The 20,210-nt window shown below is 40.4% G+C and overlaps 1 protein-coding gene across 1 annotated transcript in view; it reads left to right on the forward strand.

Annotated features, from left to right (window-relative positions):
• The window catches only part of LOC135278570 (uncharacterized), a 230,648-nt gene that overhangs the window by 31,280 nt on the left and 179,158 nt on the right, over window positions 1–20,210 (forward strand). Inside the window, exon 4 of the mRNA XM_064385146.1 lies at window positions 6,692–6,786. Within this exon, the coding sequence (XP_064241216.1) occupies window positions 6,692–6,786 (95 nt within the window). The remainder of the gene's footprint in view (window positions 1–6,691; window positions 6,787–20,210) is intronic.

Here is a 20,210-nt window from a genome sequence, read left to right on the forward strand (position 1 = left end):
GGCATTATTTTAATCCTTGGCAGTAACTATTCCAATGTATATTGTGTGTTTAGGAAACCTAGAACACTGTTCCTAAAATGACTTTCTTACGACTCTGGGTACAGAGCCAAGTGCAGGGAATCTGTGTTTGGGTGAGCAGATAGAGGCTGTCCCCTTTGGGACAGTCAGACCATGTAAGGATGCAGAAGGATTCTGACTGTTTTACCTGGAATTTAATTCAGACCACATTGGTTTAGCAGTGGCATATGCCTGCAACCAAAGCAAGTAAGGCTAAAGGTTGACAGTCATTAGGTGATTTTCCTTATACCCCAACAAAAAGCATTGATAATGAGTTCTCTCTTTGTCTTCTCAGGCTCTTTTGATTGGTTGAAAGCTGTTAAACATGCCACTCTTTTAGGGCTTTCATCTTTATGGCAACAGTGTTAAGTTGCTCTCCTTGCGTAATTATATGATAAAAAAGAACAGGGAATGAAAAAACCTGGAAAAGCCTGAAGATACCCAAATGAGACAAGCAGAAAACACATTTTGTGACCATGAGGTGTAAATCAAAGATCTTACATATTCAATAGGAAATTTTGTCCTTTCAAGTGGCAAAAGAATTTTGGTGATTAATTTTATGTTTAATCTTGTATCCCACCACAGAAATCTAAGTTTAAAGAGTGATCTAGTGACTGACAACAGAAATAGATCAATAATTTCAAGCCTTGATATGTCTTCAGCAGAAAACAAGCACCAGTAAGAAACAAAACCATCCCTTTAATAGAGAAATTGGTGGCACAGGTCACCACCTACTTTGACAAGTCCTTTTCTCTTGTGTCATTTGTTGGTTTTACTGTTATCTGTAGGAATGATCAAGGAGACTGATGTGTCATTGGAGAGCAGGAGAGAGGTCATACATGCAACTTGTCTCCTGTACTATCTTTAACTGAACTTTCCCTGCTGTTTCTCCAGCCTGGTGGCTTTTCTGCACAGATTTAGCTGCAAGCAGTGCCTTCAGAGATGCCAGGTTAATGTGACAGCTTGGCCAGAGCAAAAATCTTGAAAGATTGCAGGAGGAAGAATTTTTGGTAATGGTAAGTGGCAAACAGATGCATACAAATAGAGGAAGGCAACTATAAAAGGTCAAGAATATACAAATAAAGAAGGACAAGACACAACCGACAACCTTTCCATGTTTAAAGGAACTTCGTTATGTATGTGGCAGTTCTGGACACATGAGCTGGTCTCATGCAGTCAGATACTTTTCCCAGGAAACCTTCAAGCAATTTGAATGATTCATATTTATTTTCTGCTGCTTAGGCAGCCTGTGAGTGATGATGTTGAGGAAATATGAAGTGTCTGACAACACTGCTAAACAGCAAACTGTATTGTGTTTATCAGGACCTAACCTGCCCAGCTCTGGTTTTAATTTAAGAATAATTAGTTACCAGTTGCTCTAGTGAAGACACACAGATATGAGGAGGTATCAGCCTTTTTCCTACCTGCTGTTGTCATTGTCCCTGAGGGAGGAGGAAGAGAATACAGAGGTCCTTATTTCAATTATCCCTCTTCTCGGGGAGTCCTCTCCAAGAATTTTAAAGTCCCAATCATTCTGTGCTCTTTGCTCTGCCTGAAGGGAGGTTTCTCTAGGAAGTCTTTAGAGGCTGTTTGTCTGTTGTACCAGAGGAGTTTGGGCAAATGCTTCCTCACCCCTTCTCTACTGCTCATCAGAAAGAGCCACCTGATATTTTGCAAATTGTGCTCTCTTTGGATGCAGGTCAGGTACATGTTGTCCCCATAAATTTGCAGATAAAAGTGATGCTGAAAAAGGTGAACATGTTTAAGAGGTGAATTGGCCACCAGGAGATACTTCCTCTGTTGTACTTTCCTTAAATGCTGTAAATAAAATGCTATGGGACATTTATTTAGTACATGGGGAGGTTATATGACTTGAAGTTTTGTGACTTTTCTCTTTGCTCTCTGTGTATTTCCAGCATGTTTTTGTTTGGATTTTTTTTTTTTTTTTTTTTTAAATCCTGGAGGGGGTTTTCTTCTATTTTTTTCCAAGCTTGCTTGCTTGCTTTCCTGGTGTGTCCCTGAGTCCTTAGCAGGGATAGGAAGCAGTCCTTCTTCAGATCTTTATTGATAGCCAAAAGTAGCAAACCAGAAGTGGTCTTAACTATGCAGAGCAAAATAATTCCTGTGTTTGATATTTAATTTTAGGTAACCAGGACAAGAAAAAGCTTGTCTGGGTAGAACTAATGTAGAAGATAAATATAAAATGGTAATAAAGTGTACATATTTATTATATATACAGTTACAGCATATGGGACAGTTAGGTGCTTTTTGAAAAGTAAGTTTTAAACTTATTTAAACCTCACTAACTTGCTCGATGGCAGCTTGAGCCTGTTCTGGCCCCATGCTCCTGCAGTGTAACTTGCAGTATTTCCCTCTGACTTGCAGAGCTGCCCTTGTCAGTCCCTTGTCAGAGCAGGGAAAGGAGGAGCCCTTCGTGCCAGCCACAGGAAAAGCCACAGAGGTTTCAGGCCAGGTTATTTATTCTCCTGGTGCTGCATTTTGTGCTGTACCACTCAGGACAGAGCCAAAGTCATGGAGGCAGGTAGGTGAAAAGCACTTCTAGGCTTTTCCCTGTTGTAGCAACTTGTCAGGGAATCTCTAATAGCTGTTTTCATTCTTGCATTGGTTGAGTCAGAGCCATTTGATTCAAAACTGCTGTCCTGAGATTTGAACCTTTCAGCAGACTGTTCTGGCAGCACTTTATTTTTCTGTTGGAAAAGGAGGGGAAAAAAATCATTGACATATAATTAATGGAGTCAGATAGAATCTGAAATCTGAATGACACCCATTATTGAATAATGAGATATAAATTCTTAGTTATAAATCACTTTAACATCACAATGGCATCAGAGGGTTCAGAGGAGATGGGGACTTGTTTTGCTTAAGTACTGATCTTGTACACATAGAAATGCTCATGAGAGTTGTTTTGTTAAAGACAAATCTTTACAGGGCAAACAGAATCATGGACCAAAATGGCAAAATGGAGCCGGTAGGAAAGGTGGAAGGAAAGCAGAAGGAGATCAAGATCTTACTTGGAACTTTTCGACCTGATGAGTCCCTGTCTAATTTTGTTTTAGAATCAGGACTGTAGAGCTCTAGACAGCTCTGTCTTACGTCTACTTTTCTGAGGTACCATCCACAAATGTGTTTCTGTCCGTGTAACTGTTGTCTCTCAGAATGCAAAATATTACTAATGCACAGCTTCTAATTGATTACTAAACTATAATTAATTGTTCTTTTAAACTAAGGAGCTTCAATGCTTTAAGATCTCATAATTTGAAAGTTATTAATTGCAGATTAAGTTAGAAGCCACTTGTTTGGTTTAACAAAACCAAATTCAGATTTGAAAAAAAATGGCTTTATGCTGTAAGGAGTAAGTGTTATATAGAGCAAATGGTTATAATTATAATTTGAATTATCTTTTTATCAGTCCCAAAGTATAAAATATCTCTACTACATGAAACCTAGATAAGTTTTGGAGGCATATTATATAGTACTGTGGGATTCTGCAGAGACAGGTAGAGGTGTCAGACTGACACTGGATAGAAGCAAATGTAGGTTAGCTGAAATTCTAGGGCACCTCAGAGATGCTTTAAGAAAGTGTGATTCTTCAGTGTTTTTAAGAAGATGAGAGAGAAAAAACAAACAAATGTTTACCTGTTTTAAAAATATAGTCTGCAAAGATTTTGACATCTGTTTTTAGTGGTAACTGAAAGCTGAGGGATTTGGGGAAATTGAGCTGTCTGTGTGGGTAGAATCAGAGAAATGTTCTTTAATGCCACATCCCAGGATGTGAGCTGACAAAGCTGCTTTCTATGGAAAATGCATAAGACACAAGCTTTTTTCTGCCATATGTAAAGATAACTGAACCACTGGCAAATGTTTCAAAAGTTCAAAATTTGCTCCATTTAGGCTTCCTGCAATTCAGAAAACTATTGAAATTTTTCTTTGTTATCTCTGGACAAATCCCCTCGCCTGAATGCAGGCCTGCCCCATGCTCTCTTGCCTTGGCTCACTGCTGATCCGAATCAGCTCCACTCAAGCTCTCCTGCTGTGCTTGGAGGATCTCTGTCCTGGCAGGCTGCTGCCATGGATCAGGCACACTCAGGGACTTTGCTCAGGATTAGAAAGGTGCAAAATCTGTTCATGCCTCTCCCTGTGAGGAAGCCCATCAGCAAGCAAGATTTGGACACAAGCCAGGTAAGCATTACTGAGTCTGCTGAGATACAACTGCGTGTTCCACAAAACATCAGCAAAGGGATCCCTTCACACCTTTTGAAAAAGAAACAGCTGGGTGATTTTCTGCTGATATATATCCAGGTGGACCTGGCTCTGGAAAACCTGATTTGGTTTGTGCTGTTGAGAAAAGTCAGGTTCCAAGACAGCTTTATCAGTGCGAAGAGCAGAGGGCTGATGATCTTTATCAGTAAAGAGCGTCACCCCTGGCATAATCTACCTACTCTTCTTCTTGGATCTTGTTTTTATAGTTACATTGGAGACCAAGAAATTGGAGCCTAACTCAGGAAAGCAGGACATAGCACAATGCAGTGAGCTAGTGCCACAGTGAATATCTGAGTATCCCACATTTCCTGGGGACAAATCAGCACCAAGCTGCTTGGAGAAGCCCCTGTGTGCCTCAACTGGTGCAGTAGGTGTCAGCTCACCTGAGAGGCAAAGAAAAGCAGCTACAATGTACAAGTTAACTTGCAGGAACCATTTCTGGAAGAGCCAAACAGTAAAAACTGCTAATAAAATCTTGCTTTAATACCTGACAAATTAAAAATGCTCCTACTTTTACATATGCTTTTTATATGTGTGTACTTTCCACTGAAATGTTTTTATATCTGATGCAACCTCTTCATGGGAACAGGATTTCTTCTAAAACAAGACAAGGCAAAATTGTCTAAAATAGTGCCTTTATTAGTGTTTTGTCACTTAATTAGTGCTTAAAACATTGGCCAGTAGCTCCATATACTTCTTGCAATTGCAAATGGTGTGCCCATGCTAATACTGCAAATGTTTTGGGTAGTACTCATTAAGAAGCATGTCACTATTGTCACACCAATGAAATGTACACTAGGCAGTTGTTTTGTGTTGTGTTGTGACATTAGGCTATTGCAGCTTAATTCTGTTATCTGGCCAGTTGTAGTATTCTGATGGGACTGGGAAGATAAGGTTACAGGAAGAGGCTGATATGAGAAAACCTCATGTGCTGCATTAGATTGAGTGGGTCAAATGCATGGCGTTGTATATAGATAAAGAAGTCTGTTCTTGTTGGTTAGCAGCTTCTATTATGGAGCAGAGGAAAAGATAGTGCTTTTTCATTCCTGTTTCAATCTGGTAGGAGTCCATTCCTCATCTAAGCTTTAGTGATTGTGACATGAGGTCTTTGGGAAGAGTGACATAAAAGAGAGGAAATGACGTTTGAAGAGGAAAATTCCACTTGACCTCAGAGGCTTGTCCACCCTTAAGTTTTTCTTAACCCCCACTTTTCTGTTTTGTCACTAGATCCTTTAATCCCTTCTCTCTCCATAAAAGTGCCAAGATGTCTCCAAGCCACTTAGACTGCAGTGTTTCCATGTTCTTAGTTGGCAACTAATTCTATGAGTTCATTATTCTGACCCTGAGTGAAATAGTTTGAATTTCCGGTATACACAATTATTTTAGGTTATGACTTCTGACTTTTGAACCCCTCAGCAGAATGCACCATTTAAATCTCTTCATCAGCTCTGAGTGCTGTCACTGGGTCAACTTGGTGTCAATATTCCTCTAACAGCATTATGCTACTCAGAATTTCTTCCTATGGCTTCTCTTGGAACAAGTTCAGCAAAATCTGCAAGCTTCTGTTCAGAAGTCGTGTTCCTTCCACTATTATTCATGTTCTCCAGGAGTCATGGGATTGTTTACAGCATATGGGACAGTTAGGTGCTTTTTGAAAAGTAAACTGGAGTCAGTAACTAATAGTCCTTGCTGTGTATTTCATGCTCTCTGCAGCTGTGCTGGGCTGCATTCTGGTCTCATCTACAGCAATACAGGCAGTAAGCAGCACAAGCAATTTTAGTACATGATCTGAGTGCAAAAAGAGATATAACTTCACAAAGCTGATCTGCTGACATTTGTCTGTGTAGTAAATAAATTCTATATACATTTTGTTTTCAATTTAAAGCATCTTCATTTTCAAAAATATAATTAAAAATCAGCAGATATTAAATACCCAGTCACTGCACACGGAAAAAAGATCATCTGATTTATCTTACTGTTTCTTTCACATATTTCGCTCTGTAGCTGCAGGAAGTAATAAGATATTAAAGAGTAATTTTCCATCTAGTTGCTTCATCCATTTATTGTATTGATATTGTCAAGTGCTCCTGTAAAACAAACTAGCAGCCCAGACTCACTTAATTCAGCCAAATACTAATCTACCAATATATATCTTTAGTGAAGCCTGATTTGGTGGAAGGGAGTTCAATTGAGGGTGCAAAATGGACATACAGATGGATTCCCAGATGGAACTGTTTTGAAGTTTGTGTAAAAGCAGATAACAATCTCCTGAAATGCACTCTCAGCCAAAAAAGAGCATAAAAAGACTTACACCACTGAAGTGGTATTTACTATTTTTTATTTCCTTCCTTAGCTTGCTATCAGCCATGGGAATTTACAAGCTTTCCAACAAGACTGAAGAAATCCAGGAAACCACAATGACAGATCCACTTGAAACAACCATTTCATGTGAGTGAGTTGAAGAAATACAAAATATTTTTTATCAGTGGCTAAAGATGTCTATTGGAAACATCACTACTACTATAAAGTTCATGGTAATTAAGAGTGTTTCTCATGCACAGCTGGCAGGGATTTGCTGGCATCAGTATTTTTTTTAAGTGAAGGCCACTGTAAACAATACACTTTTCTCAGAAATGAGGGTAAGATTAGAAGTTTTGGGTACTTTCTTTAAATAAGGGATTTGTTTTTCTCTTAAAATACTAATTTATAAACAAGAGATCTGCTAAGAAAATCAGACATCATTTCCACAGGGTATACACCTTCCTATTTCAATAACCCAGTATCCCATCTTTTTATTGTACAATTGCTGAAACTTAAGATGGTGACATTTCTACTACTTATTAATTCTATAGGAAGTGTTCAGAGTCTGGCTTTGAGAAACAGTGTGGTGTTCACTTCTTCTCCATTTGACTCTGATACAAAATTCTGGCAGAGAACCTGTTAGTGCCTTTATCTGTCCCACAGACTGTTACTGTGGGTTGAGATGGAGAAAGCCGTTTGTCAGAGCGAATCTCAGATCCCAAGCTGAGCTTCCAAAGTAAGCAAGATAAAATAAATTGTGCACAATTTATGTTTAAATCAGTAAGATACAAGCAGTATGGAATCTCAAATGTAATACTGGTGGGAATAGGCAAATTACTGTAGCTAGTGAGGTACTACTGTGTATCTGAGCATGTGGGTTTAAGATTGCTTTTGGAAAATACTCTTTGTCAGTTGTGCTATCCTTCTCTTTTTTTATTTTTTTTCATGCTTTGTTGAGTCTTCTGCTTAGTCTACTTTAGGTCTCATGAGTGGAAGTTTCCTTGACTGCAGTCTGCAGGTGATAACAGTATCACACAAAGGTGACACACTTATGCCCATCCCAAGTATGTTTTTTGGGGTAGAGCTTCATTTAGGACAAGTTTTTGGGGCAAATGAAGGCATGTGGGCCCACACTCTCTGGCTTTTTCAAGAGGCTTTTTTGCTGGTTTCCACACCAGGGTTTGTATATGCTTACCACCAAGAGCTATTAATTCAATAGGACTGAGATTGTTTCCCATACACAGTACTCCATTGCTGCCTTGTTAAAAATGATCATACGGTTCTTTTGTAGGTTACAAGCAGTCCTTGGAATTTTGTAATTTCATTGGAAGATGCCTACAATCACCAATTAACTCCAGGCTTAATTGGCTTGTTAGCTTGTCTTGTAACTCTGCCTTCCCTTTAAATTTTCAGCTTTTTTTCCAGGATGTTGCTCAGCAGAGAGTCATTTTGTACTTATTTCAATTTTGTGGATGCTTGGTGATAACTTCGGCTTGGTTTTGAATCTAGTTTAAATAACTATGCCTATACAGAACCTAGTTTGCCCTGTATAAAATTTAGTACTGGCACCAATGTAAACAGAACTGAAATGGCTAGCAGGCCACAGGATAATAAATCAGAATGATTAGTCAGCCTCCTGGGACACAGATGAGTCAGCTCAGGTCAAGACACTTCTGGGAAAACTAGATATCTGGTAAATGTATTACCAGCTGACTATCAAAGTCCCTGTGCCATACCAGGAAATATCCCTGCCTTGGGCAATTCTTCCTCTCCTGCAATGACAGAAGCAAACAGTTGTTCAGAATGCTCTCGTCCTTTCTATTGCTACCTACTGTGGCAAGTCAAACAAATTGTTTCTCCATATTTGTGGGCTAACAACACAGCTTTTTATTAGATGCAGTACTTTTTGCAGTGTAACAAGCAACCTTTTAATCTTCTAGTAGACAAGAGGTAGAGTTACCTCATGATCTCTTAAAATTTGTTTATTTAATCATCTTCTCTTCTTATATCAAATGGCGTTCAGACTGTGATTTCAGAATAATGCCAGGAATGTTCTCTTTTACTGCATCACATTCTGCTGTGATGTACAGAATTAAAGCCTGAGCTCCCACCTGAGTAAGGATTATATAGTTTGCTTCATAATAGGATGTGAAACTAACCCCCCATCTGTTCTCATCATTAGCTCTTCCTTTTCATACTGGTGATTAAAGGGCACTTGAAATGCCCTGTTGGGGCTAACACTGATGCCTCAAGGTAAAGATGCTTCTTAAACTCATCTGGAAATACCCACAGCTCCTTTTTAATTCGACAGGCAGAGCTGATCAGCAGATCCACAAGGCCCTTTGCCTGTTTATTTTGTTTTTATAAGTAACTGCTCTCCAAATAAAATGGAAACTCCTTCTATCTTAGTCTTGTCCACATAATCTTATTTTATATGTCTCTAGATATGCCACAAACAGGGAGGCCCTTGGTGATTTCTCCATGACCTCAGCAGGGATGAATTTACTAAGGAGTCTGTTAGTTACCTCTTCTCCTTCCCTTCCCTTTGCTTTTGCCTTTTATCATTTCCAAGCAGAACCTCTCAGCCAGGACCTGTTGAACATCATAGGTGATCTAATAATTTGCATCCAATTTTTATGCCCCTGAAGCTTTGGGTAGTAACCTCATTCCAACACGTTCTTTTTATCTTGTGTGTACCTGTGTGTCAGAGGTGTAGCACCATCCAGAGATTCGGGACAAATGCTGATGGGAGTGGAACTGTCTGGAAACGTTCCAGCGATGCCAAGATCTGGAAACACAGATCTGTTGAGGCTGAAGTATTTGGAATTACATGCATTTTTGCTGAATTGCTGCAGCCTTGCTAGAGAATATAATCTTGCATCTGGCATATGGCTGCCTTGGGAACATGATCCCAATGCCTGCTGGAGTCTCAGATCTCAGGCTGACCGATAGCGGCCTGACCTGCATGTGGACTTTGAGAACTCCACAGAGGAGCAGCCCACCCAGGCAATGTAGTCTGGAAGGGATTCCTTGTGTTTGGTGCCCTTTCCAGCTTTGGAGACAGATATCTCAGAATCCAGATACTCAGCCTCGTGTGTGACTATATTCTTTGTCAGAGTCCTAAACAAGGAACTGAACACGTTTCTATGCCTACAGGGTATTACCTTCTTTGTGTTTGCTTCTTCAGATTCCACTAGGACAGACATTTATATAAAGAGTAATTGTGACCTGGAATTGTACCAGTGATTTTCAGTATTTGTGTTCTGTGAACCATATTAGTTGTAATGTTTGTTTTGAATGAATGAATGAAAGGCTTCTTTAACTTACCAACCCAATGTGAGTGCACCTATTGTCTCTTACAGTGAAGAAGTTGCAGCTGAAGACAGGTATCTGGATAATAATTTTGACTTTTTGCTGTTTGAGATGTAGGCCTATAATGTCTTTCATGACACATCTGAGAATTTTGCAATGTGTGCACAATGGCAACCATGGGAAAAAAGGGTTAGATGATTTGGTTAGAGCCAATTTATACATGCCAGTGATGTTCAGCTAATAAATTATTTAGTGCAAATAGATAAAATTATCTACAAAGCAATATATTTGTACATTTAGTCCCTCATTGCTGTTTTTGTCGCTTATCTGCCTTGGCCAGAACCACATTTTCTAAACCTATGAAAAACATGAATTTGTTTCAGAAAAGAAAAAAAGGTTTTACTACAAGAGAGTTTGTTTATTTCACTCTGGTAGACATCATGAAGGATTTGATATTGCTGGATGAGATAAGTGTGATTCTTAGGTTTTTCTGATTAATCTTTTTGAAGCTCAATATTCAGAGAGCTTGGCAGTGGGTATTTAATAAACAAGGTAAGAGAAATGTCCGGTGGCCTGTCCAAGGTTCTGTTTCTTAGGCTGGATGGGATTCTAAACCTTCAGACAGATAAATCATGTATATGGCTCCTGGGAAATTCAGATGTTAAAGTGATCCTCTCCTGATGATAAAGCTCAGTTAAGTATCCCTTAAAGATTTCAAAATGTAGGCTTCAGTCCTACAGGATAAGGCACTTCGATTCACTGGCTTCTGCTAAGGATTTACTTGAAAACAGGTGTCCTAGAGTGAGTAAACAGGGCAGGATTAAAACAGATTCCACCTTCTTTTGGTTTCTGGGAAGCTTTTACCAGAGAGTACGGAAAATTGGTGTTACAGCCATAGGGATACTGTTCTCGATGGCATAAAATCATAAAATCCCAGTGGTCTACAGAAATGGAACATGACTGGTACTTTTGTGTGACTGAACAGACCTAGTTATCACCTATCATTATTGGGTTTTTTTTTCTATTGCTGCAGTTGTGAATGGGACTTAAAAATGCAGGCAATGCAATGTCAATGCCACAAAGTACATGCCTGAAATTGAAATGCTCTCTTGATCGTGTGGATATTAATTTGTAACCTGGATCTTAAGTCTATTAAAAACCCAGGTAGAAGTATCCTTCTGGCTTCACACATCTCTTTTGGACTTATTTCTTGCAAACAGAACTGCTCTATTAAAGTCCCTTCCACAGAGAACTCTTTGTAGGCTGTGTAAGAAATGTGTAAGCAGGCTGTGACAGAAATGCCAGCTGTGACATAGGATTGTGTGTCAGTGCTGTGGGAAGATGGCAGAAGAGCCTAGTTCCCGTGCAACACTTCTCATTCATAGATTTTTTGAGTGTTGTTTTACAGTAACATCCCAAGGTCACTCAGCAGAAAAGTGACACAGCTGGAAATGAAGTCCAGGTGTCCTGAGCACTAAAGCATTGCTCCATCCATCGCGCTTCCAAGGAAGCAATGTTTGCAAAGAGCTGTAGGAAATGCCCGATTTGCCTTGTGATTCATCCTGGCAAAGGAATGTTAGGTCAGCAGTATTTATTTTATTATCTTGATCTCACTAATTTTTACTTTTTAAACAGCTCTCTTTCTGTAATGGAACTTCTTGCAAACTCAAAACATGTGTTTGGTAGAGCTTGGAAAATTTCTTGCAAGTTATTGATGCTTGTAAAATAGCGATTCCCAAACTTAGGAAAATGGTACTGGGAGGAAGTGATCTCCTGGCAGCATGTAAGCTGTGGTCCCACTTGCTGTCCTGATCCCACAGATGACTGGATTTGAGAGTGGACCATGGCTGGTCCTGTTTTTGCACTGTTTTGGATTTCACCCCTCTGCTCTGAAGAGAATGGGTTTAGAGGTATGAACTCAGTTTCTTGGTCTGGAGCTGAACAGATTACTGGACCTAAAAGCCCCACCACGCATTGCTACAAATCTATTAAACATCTCCAGTTAACCATACAGCCTCCTGCTTCAGCAGCTGAGCATGTAAATTCCTGTGACCAAATAACTGCACAGTTAACTGCTTTCACATGTGCTCCCAACGTGCATCTCAAAAGGTGAAATCCCAGCCTGGCTTTGCCCCATGGGCAGCTGGACGCTGACCAGGACACGGCTCTTTGGGAGGCTGGATGGGGCACCCTGCAGCCTGTGCATGGCAGAGGGGCTGTGGGCAAAGGCAGCCTGGTGACAGCGGCACCTCTGGCTGTCCCTCACCCTCCTCTCCCCCCACCCTGTAAGAGCCAGTGGCTGCTGTGGGAGGCTTTCCCAGGATCTGACCCTGATGGAGCTGGGCAATAGGGCTCGTGGTGGCTCCCTGGCGTGGCCCGGTGTGTTCTGCGGCTCTCCGTCCCACAGCCCCGCCACACCTGTGCGACACGAAACCGTTTTTATTTTTCTACTCCGAGGCTGCGGGCAGGTTTTGTTCCAAGCGGAACAATGCCCTGAGGGGCGAGGAGCTCCGCGCGGCTGCCCCTGCCGGGCTGGCACGCCGGGCTGTGAGGGGCCGGCCGCGCTCGGCACAGCAGGGCCGCGTCCCCCCGGGCCGGGACCCGCGGCTGCGGCGGCGCAGGCGGAGCGTGTTTGCCTCGGCCGCCGCCGCCAGCGAGCCCCTGGCCGCCGGCCAGCTCCCGATGTTTCCTCTCGCTCTTGTTCGCAGAGGCATTCAGGAAAACAATCGGCAGCGATGAGGGCTTTCCCGTTCCGGCGGCGCCGGCCAGCGCAGCCCGGCCTCAGGACCTGCCACGAGCCTCCTCCGCGCTGGGGCTGGGGACGGGCGGTGTTCAGGGCATTACTTTGAAATAAAAAACCCTCACCGCGGTGGTGCGGTGGGTATAAATTCTGTGCATGAAGCAGGCTGCAGGCTGCCCAAGATGTCAGCTAGGAAATCCTACAGAACACAAACTAGGAAGGAGAGAAATGCTCAAATTACCTGCCGTTTGCATTACCTGGGGCACGGCAGCAATAAACGTGAACACAAGGAAACTTGGCAAGTCCCTCCTTGTACAGATACAACCACACCAATTGTAATGGAGCCAGCCAGGTGCCGGGAATGCCCCTTCACGGCTCCGGGACTGCCTGAGACCTTGCAGGATCCCGATTTCCCTTGCAGATCTGAGCCTGCGGGCCGAACCGGGCACAATCAAGCCGGGACATGTTCCTGATGCCGGGGTAATTCCGTGTGAGCAGGACAGGCTCCAGAGTTCACCAGCCCTCGCTAATGGCACCGAGGGAGGGTGCCCACCTTGAGTCACTACAGCCCAGAGAAGCTGGGCAGCTGAGAAAGAAACAGCTGCCAGGGCTGGTATATAATACTAAAAACGAAGTCAGAAACTTGGCTGCAGAGTGTTTGCTGGCCTCTTGCTAGTTCCCCACACCACGGCTTGTACCTGCTCTGCTGCTCTCAGGAAAGAGCTGCTTGTTGGGTGAAGCCTTACATGTGCAGATGAGGCGCTTTCAATATTGCAGCTTGAGTTCTTAAGTTTTGGGGTCAAATTTAAAGGTGTTTTCCTTGTTCAGGAGGCAGGAATGCTAAAAGTAATGTTGAATCTTTAAGTGGTGTGTCTCGTCAGAAGCCTGCACAAACAACCATTGTTACTAGAATAAGCTTTTTTTTTTTTTTTCCAAGTAATGATCCCCTGACATCTAACTACAGGAACCTGCTTTGGAAGAACTATAGCCTTAAGGGCAGGTGCACTGGTTATACAGGAGCACATCTATTTTTCAACTGTAGATGTGAAAGCCTTTGACATATTACAGCCTAAACAAATTTTTATTTTAATGACATTTGAAAAGCACTTGAATTTTTAAATGGGTTCCTTTCTAAAATAGTCTCAACAGCACAAGCTCCAATTTTCAGCTGCACTCTTCTTCTGCATCAGAAGGGAGTTGCAAGTAGAAGCTACCTTGAGTTAAAAAATTGCACAGTTCTTGTTGCTGTTCAGCTGCAGAAGGATGCACTGCATGTTTCTCTTTAGGGCTGAACAGTTGTATCTCACATCCAGCAGTACCAACAGGGAGTTTTAAAAAGCAGTCTACCCTGAGTGTCATGCCTTTTCATGCTTGAGGAAACACTAGGAACTCTGTCTCAGTTCCAGGGAGTTTGTAACATTCCTTTATCTCTGTGAAGTCTTACATTTTTCTAGAAATTGTGGCAGCCCATGAAATGGACTTCATTTTGGAATTATAAACTCTGAATTCAAATTTTATCACTTCTTGGAGCTTAACAGAGCACTAGGTTTGTGATTTTATTCACAAAGCTATGGATCATTGCAAATTGCTTCCTACTATTTGACAGCTTCCTTTTTAGAAATTTCAACACTCCAGCTATCTGCCTTCAGCAGTGTATGATTCTAATCACTGATATGATTTCATAATCCTTTAATTCAGCAAACATTCCAGATTATCAACATATGCGATTTGTATTTTGGGAGAGCACAGTGCAGAAAAAATTTCCTGTTGTCAGGCTTTAGGCTTTGTCGCTGAAGTGTACACATTGTTAACCAGGGGTAATTTCTTAGATGGAGTTTATAAATATGTGTAACTATTTTGGGTTGTAGAGATGACATTCCCTTCAATGAATGTAAGACATAAAGCTGCAGAGTTTAAAGCCAAATTTAGCAGGAAGAAAGAAAATTACTTCCATATATCTTCTGTATGTCATTAAATGGAAAATGAGATAATTCTCCCATACATCTGAAAACTAAATAAAAAGGTCTATTCTCCTCAGTTTCTGGGGATAACTTCAGCTAATTTTTGTGGCAGTTATGCACATTGGTGGGAGAAAAGATGCCTCAAGTAGGATGATACGGTATACATACATTACTAAATAAAATACTCATTTTACTTAGGATAATCCCTCTTTGTTCCAGATATATGTAGGCATTCTTCTTAAAGCAAGTGTTTCAGTTGTCAGGATGACTTGATACATTTGTTCTTTGATGTCAAATTCAGTTGCATCACTGTGGAATGGTTGCTACAGAAACCCCAGCCCAGTTTTAAAATGTATTGAGTTCACTCCTTATTACTTAGAAAAGCTGGATTTGATTTCTTTCCTGTAAAAAAGTTCATAATAAAATGGGTGCAACCTCTAAAACTGAAGCAATAAGCATGGAAAAAGTACCCAGATAGTGAGATCAGAGACAATAAGGAAAAAAAGCAATTTAGAGTCCCACAAACAAAATCTATCTCTTGATAAAATGCTCCCCGTTGTAATTGAAACCAGAGCTAAATTAGATCAATACCAAAATATTAAAGTGTGCCAAACCTGTTTTCTGTAGGCTTTGCTATAATTGGATTCTGATGCAAGAGATAGCTTAAGTAGGCAAAGTCAAGACCATGATTATCCATAGAAAAAGAGCTTCCTTCTAAGGTACATTTATCTGGTGTTTCCTGAGGAATTAATACATTTCTATCCCACCCTTCCATGCTGATGCATTTGAAGTCTGGATCTTGCCTACAGTAAATCTGTGTCTTGCTTAACAAGAAACTATTTCACTGTATAAGCGAGGCATATTGACAACAGATTTAACCCAGACAACTCAGCTTTATTCAATCAGAAGAATGCTGGCCTGGTTTCAGGTTTCTGGGATACAGGCACAAATGGGCATGCCCCAAGTAGAATCCATTTGTTTTCCCATGAATGCACCTAGTAGGAGGTCAAATAAAAATAAATATTTTGGCTCTTCAGAGCAAGATAGATTTCTGGAGTATTTGTTATTCAGACTGGAAATGTGATTACAACAGGCAGAGGTAGCATCTAAAATATGTTGTGTAGAGAATAAAGAAAGTGTTGTTTTCCCTCTCTCTCTCTCTCTCTGTTTCAAGCTGTAGTTATGCCTTGTCTTCACTAATCAGGTTTATGAGAATAACAACATATATCTTTATGTTGTTCAGCTCTTTGTAGAAGCTCAGGAGTTAAGGAAAAATAGCCATTTTTGTAGTATTTTAGAATTTTTTTTAATGTCGGTATAACTTAAGCAAAGGAGTAGTTTATTGACTTCCCCTGTGATAGTAAGAATAAATCAATTTAGATCCAGTGTACTAGGGGCCTCAGATTCTCTGTGGAGTTCCACCAAACAATGGAATAAATTGTGCAAGGGCAATTTGTCCCTAATGTTTTTGGCTATTTGATTTTGTTGAGGTTTTGCCGGTATTATTTAGATATTCACTGTAATTTATACTGCCGTGTAAAAAATCCCTGCATATTTGCCTGCAGGGGAGTGAGTACTCTCTGAAACAGTCCTTTGAACATAATAAAAGTGAAATCCCCAGGTAATAAAAAAAAATCCCTGGCTTTTATGAATAATGCATTTGTGGAACAGGGGGGAGAGGAAGTGCTTTTTAGATTTATTCCCCCTCTCTGCTCCCCACTCAACCTGTTGGCAGAAATAAAGTCTGGGTTGGGTGTGGGTTCCTACATTGTGATTGTACTCTCAGGCACTTTTTAAAGTCCTGGCCTAAATGCTGCAACAAAAACAGACACTAAACACTGGTAATTCTGATTTATTTGTTTGTTTGTTTTTAAAGTCTGTGGGTGTCTTCCCCTGTGTATTGACCATCTGGTTGTGGGTTAGGCTGTTTGGGATATGCCTGGCATGCTGAAAAGCAACACAAAATTGCAAAGTGATTGGAAGCCCATTGAGGATGGTTTGTTTGGGGTCCTCAGTGAGCTTTGACAGAGAGCAGGTGTTGTGATGATAAATTCAGAATGGGGTTGAGGATTTTTCTCTTCAGCTGGTAAGTGTGTGGGAAATGCTGGAGGCACACTGTAAAAATTCTCCTGAAACATTCAGGAGACACTGAAATGGAAACACTTTTATGTCACAATCCCAGTGGGAAAGCTGTTGGAGGATTTTAATGGATTTCACCCCATAGCAGTGGTTTGGGTTCAGCACAGGAGGGTCCAAACTCAGAGCTGAATTATGGCTGTTGAGCTTAAGTGAGACTTAAAACCAGAGTTTTAGTAGGGTTCCCATGAACAAGTGTCTCAGCCATGAACATTGCCACAATACCTATTGTGGTTTTTGAAATAAAGCTGTCAGTTCCCAAAGAGAGGATATTGGAGGAAATTTTTTGATAAAGTGTGAGTGGTGTACACCAGGCAGTAGAGAATCAATTCTTGCTGGTTTCTGAGAGTTTCAGTGGATGTGATGCTCTTACAGCCTGTTAAACTTTGAATAATCTTTTCAGGAATAAAATATATTTTCTGTGACTGTGATTGTGCCAAATCATTTTAACTTGCCAAAAAGCTGCTTTGGAAAGACTTGAGGAAACCACAGCTGGGAATTGTGTCACAGATATAAAATGAGATTTATTTACTCTTCCACATCCAACACTGAAATAATAAGGAAGTCAGGAACAGATGAAAGAAACACTTGCTTTTTGGAGATTTTTTTAAAAATTTGATTTACTTTTTATAGAGTTTCTGTAGCAAATCTGCATTTTCAACAGGGACTTAATGCTCTTCATGCTGAGGTCATTGGCCAAATGAATACTAGGAATGAGTCTGTTTTGGGGGTAGGGAGTAGAGTGCATGTGCTTCATGCCTCAGCAGCGTCTTGAGGATTTCAAAGCGCCGTGCTCAGTGTGCAGAGCCTGTTCCCAGGCCCATGTTCACTGATGCTCTCTCTGCACGCCTGTTTCGCCTGTGGACTCTGCTTATCTTACTGCTCAACATCAGAATTCAAGTGGTGCCCAGGGACTGACTTTTACTTCCACAAATAAAGCATTTTATCACTATGATTTTTAAATGCTGTAAAATGCTTCTGCATTTTGTGGGTTGCAAGGATCCTTGCTTGTACTGGGAACCTTTCTGAACTGCTTGTATTTCAACATTTTCTCTTGGACAGTGTGTGGGAACTTGCAGGACATATATATATATACAAATATAGGCTGACCACTGCAGATCTCTCTCCATGAATCCTGTTTTTTTCAGTGTAAATTAAAAAGAAAGAAACCTGCCAATGATAATTCTTCTGAAGTCTTTACTTTTTGGTGTTACTTGTATTTGCATAACTGATCAAGTTACAGAATGAGGGATAAATGTTATGCTCTCTTCTGCTTTTCCTTATCTAATCTACTGAGAGATGCATTAGCAAGAAATCTGTCTTCTACCCTGGTGCAGACAGGAACTTTCATGTATCAGAGCTGATAAGGACTATTGCAATAATGGGAATCTGAAAATACAATACAGCTGAGTACATGTGTGTGTGTTTGTATAACGTACTTCATTGTATTTGAGCTTCTAAAAGTATTAGGCCAGTAAATTTTCTGTTCAGTTGATATGAATTATTTATTAAAATGCTCTTGCTTTGCATCAAATGAAACATGTTACCATGCAATGATTTTTTCCCCTCAAATGAATGCCCTTTAAAAAATAGCACTTAATTGTTTTTGAGTAACTGTTTTAATCATTGGACAGGTATCTACTTTATAAGCAGCAACTGGCAGGGGGGTAAAGAATGAGCAGAGACAAGCAGAAACTGTTAATGAGTTGCAGGTTCCACACCATTGGCAGAGGAGAAGAGAGAGCAGTTTTCTACTGGAATGTAGAGGGAGCAATAGCATGGTAAAGAAGCTGGGATTTGAGGAAAGGTATTTTAAACAATGAAAACATTTTTAAGGACTCCTTAGGAAGCAGTAGAATTCTTGAAGCATATAGCATGGAGTCCTTAGTAGGGTCAAGCCCTTAGGATTGTATAGTTTGAAGTACTGAGATTTGGATTTGGAGAGCATACTTCTTACCAAAAAAGCCCATTTGTATTCTACAGGTATTAAAAAATGCCTAAACAAATTAGAGAGAAAGGAGCCAAAATTAAGCAGAGGAAGATTGGCATGATTGAAATGAAATTATCTACTTCACTTTCTATCTTTACAACCCGTTCAAATGTTTATGGTAGGATTTGTGTGAGCAAATGTATAAACCCTGAGGCAAAACGTGCTGTAAGAGCTGTGTAAGATGCACTTGCCACCATTTCATTTAAGTTCCATCTGCTTCTGCTTGGGGTGATTTTGTACTGTTTTATGGACAGCTATTCCAACAGTTCTGAATGAGCTTTTTGGGGATGTAGGTGGTGTTATCAACATTTTTATTGAACATTTTCAAGGAAAAAAAATTCACTGATGGGAAAGCACTTTTTTTATGTTGCTGTGCTGCAGGCTCACATGTTTTCAAGGCTCAACTGTCCAGTCCATCTTCCTGGAATGGATACATCTTTACTCCAGTTCAGCTGATCCTCTCACATGGGAAAGGTGTGTATGTAACCCCAACTTTAGAAAAACAAATAAATCTGTGGTTTTAATTCATACTGCATGTACAGCACCTTTAGGCACTGCAGGATTTGAGACTCTCACTGAGCATTTCCACTGAGTCTAATTAGTTCAACTTCTCCTTGGTTTTGCACAACTTCAAGTGTGACTGAGTGCTTCAGTATTATTGGGAGGTGGATGAAGCACTGTCATGGTTTGAGGCTGGCACAATGCCAGTTCTTAACCTACAACAAGTACTTTCTATCAAAGCTCTTTTTTCAGCCAAGCCAGTTCTTAGAATATTTACTGGTTTTTTTATCACATGATCCTCGTGGACAGTCTTTCTTTAGCTTTGGAAAGCAGAACTTTAGAAAACTAGAGCCTAAACTATGATGATGCTCTTCTGGGGAAAAGGGACAGTGTTTCCTAAGAAGGTTTACTACAAGGCCAGATTTGTTGTTTGCAATCCCTGCCTTATGCCCAATGAAACTGTTACAAAATGCCTTGTATTTTCTATGAGAGAAATGAAGGTTAAAGGAGTCCTGAACTATTTTATTGCTACTTTGGCAATCTCAGCAGACCTTGCTGTTTAGCACATGCTTGCAGTGGAGATGTTTAGCTCTTTTTTAAAGCCACATAGTAGATTTTCTTGTTGTGATTTTATAAATTGTTTTTTCAATACAGTTCTGAACTTCATTATATTCATGACTTTACAAGATGCCAAAGAGAGCAATCCTCCAAACTGAGGCTTTAGGTGTAAAATACTAACAGATTTCTTGACCTAACACATATCCTGGAGTAATCTCATGGAGTAATACTCCATGTTCCTATTCCTTTGTGGTACTGAGTTAAAATATCTCAGATAAATAACATGTCTGCTGTTGTCATATTTTAAATTAACTCCTTCTTAGTATAATCAGCTGCAACTCCTCCTGTAGTTTTGGAGCCTTGTATCATTGGC

The sequence above is a fragment of the Passer domesticus genome, chromosome 11 (assembly GCF_036417665.1).
Source record: "Passer domesticus isolate bPasDom1 chromosome 11, bPasDom1.hap1, whole genome shotgun sequence".
Lineage (NCBI taxonomy): Eukaryota > Metazoa > Chordata > Aves > Passeriformes > Passeridae > Passer > Passer domesticus.